The sequence below is a fragment of the Chinchilla lanigera genome, unplaced genomic scaffold (genome assembly GCF_000276665.1).
Source record: "Chinchilla lanigera isolate Chin_1 unplaced genomic scaffold, ChiLan1.0 scaffold00202, whole genome shotgun sequence".
Classification (NCBI taxonomy): domain Eukaryota; kingdom Metazoa; phylum Chordata; class Mammalia; order Rodentia; family Chinchillidae; genus Chinchilla; species Chinchilla lanigera.
Window position 1 is genome coordinate 556581 of NW_004955603.1, and position 5869 is coordinate 562449.

Here is a 5869-nt window from a genome sequence, read left to right on the forward strand (position 1 = left end):
TTTTAAGAAGCCCCTTGATAATTATGACATTGGCTACTCATATGTTTTTTTGTTAAACCACTGATTATTAAATTATGCTACTGTATCTTTATAACATTTTTATATATATCTCAGACATGCTGTGCCCATAAAATTCCACAAGCTGAACACATATCTGGGCTCTTCCACTCTCTAGAAAAGCAACACTGTCAGTCTCTAAGATGGGTGATCCTGTCTCAATAAATATCCTCAAGCATAACTACTACTGTGACATTAAATAGCATAGACTACTTTCACTTTCCTTGCACTTCACATAAACGAAATCATTCCACATGAAATCTCTTATATTTGCTTTTTAAAAAATCCATCTGTTTTAAGGTTTTTCTCTGTTCTTCCATGTTGTTCGTGATAGAATGTAACTGTTAATAAAAAGCAATATAGAGTCTCAAGATTCGCAGGCATATGTGTGTGTAGATGTGTTTGTTGCATGTTTGACTCCTGTGTTTAATTTTCTGGATATTGGTTTGGAGGAGTCTTGTAACCATAAAGGATTTGGCTCAGAACATTATGTTAAAATCAATTGCCAAGCCTGAGAAGGACATGGAGGGACATGGAGCAGTGGCGTCACTGGTAGAGCTTGAGCCCTCTAGCCTGGTCCAGTTTAAGAAAGGAGTAGTGGGGGACAAAACGGATTTTACCCACCAGAGAGGTATTTCCCCATGAATTCCATCTCACAGCACCCGATGGGCTTGGCTGAGCCACAAGCAGCTATCCAGGCCTTTTTAGCTAAGGGAGATTTGGCCGTGGCACAGATACATTTTGCCTCTCAGGGAGTAAGGCTGTTTTCTCTACCTCCCTTGCAACTGGCATTAAAAGAAGCTAGAGTGGCAGGGGAGTCCATGGAAGGTTTTCAACATATCCACCCTGTTACAGAAGTTGAAGCCTCCAAAAATCCAGGATGAGTTATATGTCTTATGGAGGTATATAATTTAAAATCCTAAAGCAGTTAAAAACAAGCTGTTGCTACTTATGGCCCTACTGCTCACTTTACCTTAAGTTTAGTAGCAATTCTAGGACAACAGAGTACAACCCCAAATGATTAGAAAGAAATAGCTAAAGCCTATTTAAGTCTGTGGGACTATTTTCTGTGAAAGGAAATTTCTTTGAAGATTGCACAGACCAGGCAACTCATAATGTGGTTCACAACATATCAGTTACAAAAGATATGCTAATTGGAGAAGGTGCTTTTGCTATTATGAACAATAAATTGACCTTTGTATTATTTGCATATGAGCAAACCAAGATGACTGCCATGAGGGCTTGGAAGGAACTTCCTTCAAAGGGGGAGGCACCTCTCAGTTTGGCTTCCACTTGTCAGGGCCCAAATGATTCATTCCAAGACTTTGTGGCATGCTTACTACAAGCTAGTGAGAAGATTATACATGACACCGAAGTTAGCAATTACTAGTTCAGTGGCTGGCCTTTGAAAATGCAAATAAATGGTATAAAGAGGCTTTAAGAGCCCACAAAAAATGGACTACATTGCTGGAGGTGCTTTGGATCTGTGCAGATATTGGTTCCTCATATGTACAGAGGGCTGCCTTGGTGGCTGCTATTGCTCAGGTTATTCAGCCACAGCCTGGAGGAAGGAGAAAAAAAACAAGGCTGTTTTTGTGTTGTGGGGACAAGAGGCCTTTCGTCTGGAACTACTCTGCTGTACTGATAAAGGCAGCTCAGCCATTGTGAGTCTCTTCAACTAAACCTTGCAGCCCTTGTACAGTCAATGGGGGCATCACTGGAGTCATGAGTGTAGATCTAGAACTGCTGGCAAAAGGGTACCCTTTCTGGGAAAGTCCCATTGGAGGGTACCTCAGCCCCATCAACTAAAGAAGCCAGCTTGGATGGCTGCAGTGGGGGAAGGGGTACTGGGTGCATTCAGGTATCTGACATGTGCCCCCTACTCCTATCTCTTCCCCTACTCACCAGACACCAAGGGCACTGATGGCTGGCACCAATGCAATCGTGGACACCCTCCTGCCTTGTTCTCCTCCACCACACCTGGCTCCAAGGCAGGGTGGCAAGGTGAGGGGCAACAGTTCAAGGCAGCGGAAGACAGCAAAAGCAGAGAGAACAAAAAAGGGGGGAATGACAAGTCTCTTTTCCTCCTTTATGCTGTGTGCAAGCTACCTGCCCTGGGACAGGTGTACAACTTACATCGTCTCCCTGCCATCCTCTTGCACAGGCTGAGGATGTTTACAAATTGAAGACCTGGGCCCCCTGCTGAGTCACTTAGTTAAGCTTGTAAAACTCTCACATTGACACAATGAATTAAACATTACAACATTCTGGAACATAAATAACCACACTAGGCCATACCCTTTACACCCCAAGTTGTACAACTGCTGAGGTACTTACTGAAATTTCTCGAGTTGACACAGTGCATCAACCATTATATTCATACAAAGAAAGAGGAAACTGTGCTCCACTGAAAAGCCAAAAAATGGTTCACAGTGGTGTTCAGGAATCACCATTCACAGAGAACCACAAAGTACCCACCCAGGACAGACAGAACCCACGTGGGTAAATTGATTGATTAATCAGCCACTGAAAGAGACTCTGTATAAGATGCAAAAAGATGGCACAGAGAAAATGAGAAGCTGATAGGGCAAGAGAGACTCCATTTTTCTCTTTTTAATTCCATATTAAGAAAAGCCTCTTAAAGCTCATTTAAGCTGTAGTTCACCCCAGTTGCCTAGGCTAGTAATCAACTCAGAGCAGAGTCGTAAAATGGGGACAAAACAAAGAGCGGAAGGTGCAGCGCAGCGCTCCCTCCTCGGACATTCCGGAACCGGGAGGAAAAGTTAAACTGCAATGGTCATTTGGAATTCAGTTGTCTGACCTTCTGGGGGAAGTAAACTTAGTGACAATTGGATGTCATTCTTGCAAGATTCCCCAGAATGAGGTAACAGTTACTACAGAAACCTGAAATGTACTTAAAGTGAAGGTGAGACACAGATTGGGGCAGATATCTTCTCTGGCTCTTGGTGAGAGATGGTCCATCGGCTGGCTGCAATAAAGCTTTGTTCATTCCTGTCTTTTTTGTGTTCTTGTGAGTGCCTTTCTTGATGAACTCACTTGCCGTATCCATGAAATGTAAAAATCTTTCAGGGGAGTAAGCCAGGGCTACACCACCAACTGGACACTCACCCAGGTGCTATTGGCAACAATGCAGGCAGAGCTCCACGATTTCTACCACTGCCCGTATGCTTCTATCACAACTCTTGTGGATATCACAAAATATCGTTCACACTCAGTAAAACATTGAAATATTCCTGATTATTGAGACCTTTCAGAAGAACTCATGTGTTGCACTAAAAGCAGAGTGTGTGTTCCTCTGTCTCAAATTGCCAAAAATAAGAAGGGCTACATTAGTAATTTTATAAAAGGAACAAAACTGGTTGGAAAATAAAATCACCTTGAAAACACGTAACATTGCAGAAAATTTTATTGATATTGAAAAAAATTAACAAAATGTTGTAATGATTTTGAACAATAAAATTACAATGCTAAATGTTTACAACCTTATTGTTTGAATATAAATTGAAGTTTAGATATCTAGTGTTTACCTGAGGTACGACAATAATAAGGACAAGCACATTCTTTGCCACATGGCATTCATATTAGAGAATGTTACATAATTCATTTAACACCTGCAGTAATATCAAACTTGTCAATACTGCTGTCACCCTACAAAGATAAATTGAGACACACTTATCTCAGTGCAATTCAGTATTAAGTAAGATTCTCTAAATGAGTTAAGTCATTGCCCTTTTCTATAATCTGGACTCATTTAGAGGGAATAGAGCTCAAATGTAGAAGTACTTGATTAAATTCACCAGAAAAACAAAACAAAAAACAAAATTCCTCCAGAATTCTCCATCTTTCCTAAATTTTATGAGGGCATGAAATTTCAGACACTCTCACAGGGTGGGAAACTTTAAATCATAACTTTAGATTCCCAATAAAATGCTCTCAAAAAGATGCCGATATCTGCAGTTTTCTGACGATAGACGGGAACTTGATGGTTGGTTGGTTGGTTGGTTGGTTGGATGATTGGTTGGTTTCCATTACTGGAGATAAAGCCATGGACCTTGATGCTGACATACATCTCCAGACCTGCTTCATTTTTATTTACACAGAGTCTTTTATTAAGGGTTGCATTACTCAGGATGGGCTCATTCTTGGGATCCTTCTGCCACATTATCCCACACAACAGGGATTGCAGACTTCTGCCATCTTTCATGGCTCAGCTGCTCCCTTTTCCAGTGTTGTCCATGTTTTACTCATTTGTCAATAAGCATATGAATTTCATAGCTTTCCCTTTACCTAAGCCTAATCCTATTGGCTTATGTTAATGCAATGTGGCATAATATGCTGAATGTTCCAACAACTTTATAAGACAGACTCATAAGCCCCATTATGGTCACATCTTAATTCACAAAATTTCACTACTTTATCTCTAATTGTAGCAGGGGCTCTACAATTTGCAAACACCACATCTTAGGAAGTATTGGTGCATGGGACATGATTTTTTCTTTTTCTATTTTTTTTGTGGTACCGGGAGTCAAACTCACTACCTTGCACTTGGTAGGCACGCACTGTGCCACTGAGCTAAATCCCCAGCCCTATTTTTTTTTGTTTTTTTTTTGTTTTTTGTTTTTTTTTCTGGTACCGGGAGTCAAACTCACTACCTTGCCCTTGGCAGGCAGGTGCTGTGCTGCTGAGCTAAATTCCCAGCCCTATTTTTTTGTTTTTTTTGGTTTTTCTGGTTTTCTTCTGATAGTGGGAATTAAACTCATGACATTGCGCTTGGCAGGCTGGCACTGTGCCACTGAGCTAAATCCTCACCCCTATTTTTTTTTTTTCTTTTTGGTTGTTTTCCAGTACGAGGAATCAAGCTCACAAAATTGCACTTGGTATGCAGGCGCTGTGCCACTGAGCTAAATGCTCAGCCCCGGGACATAATTGTTGATGGGCCCTTTCCACTCACTGGTCTCTCAGTCACATCCCAGTCCATGAGGGTTGACACCGAGTCTTCCCCACACCTCAGCAGAGCTCACTCCGAGTCACTGTCCCCAAAAGAGGAAGAAACCAAAAAGGCTTCCTATGGGACACCTGGCACTTGGCTCTCATTTCCTATGTGAGGACTCTGGTCAGCGGGGTACACTTCACAGTCAGATTGGGAATAGGAAGACTTAGGGTCCTGGATTTCTGCCGACCCTTGTTCCATCTCATGGAGCCAGTTTCCTTGAGGTTGACTGTTTTTGGCTAGAAGGTCGGTGCTGAAACACTGCACAGTTCTGGGGAGGGGCTGTGGGAGGCTCAGGTCAGATGAGTAGGGTGGAAGCTGAGTCTTCTTCAGGTGACTGGGCACTGCACTTGAAGCTTCAGGCAGTTGGGGAAGCTGCACAGTGCCGCAGTCAGGTAACTATGTCTTCAGCTGGGAAGTTGGAAAGGCGAGGCTTCCTTTCTTTAAGTGAGTCGGGATGGGAACAGACATCTTGCCTGCTCCCTAGATGTTGACGCTGGAGCCTTGGCTGCACTTTTGCTGAGGAACGCTGGAATGGCCTTTGAATCAACACGAGGATATCTGCTGTGTGCACGGAGGTCAGTGGCATGACCCAGGTTGGGTGTCTTCCTAAAAGGCTGAGGAGCATCACCACAGTTCCCAACAGACCTAGAGTCAGTTGGCTTGGAGCTGAGAATGATGTTCTGGCTGAAGGTCTCAGAAAGAGAATTTGAGAAGTCAGGGTGATTCACCTCCTGTCCTTTGTCTGATCCACAAAGCTTTCCTTCGGGTCTCCTCTGGTAAGACTGTATAGGGCAGAAT

The 5869-nt window shown here is 42.8% G+C and overlaps 1 protein-coding gene across 1 annotated transcript in view; it reads left to right on the forward strand.

Moving 5' to 3' along the window:
- LOC102011070 (vomeronasal type-1 receptor 4-like) overlaps positions 1-5183 on the forward strand; it is a 14967-nt gene extending 9784 nt beyond the window's left edge. The window contains exon 3 of the mRNA XM_005414848.2: positions 4924-5183. Within this exon, the coding sequence (XP_005414905.2) occupies positions 4924-5183 (260 nt within the window). The remainder of the gene's footprint in view (positions 1-4923) is intronic.
- Positions 5184-5869: the final 686 nt, after the last annotated feature.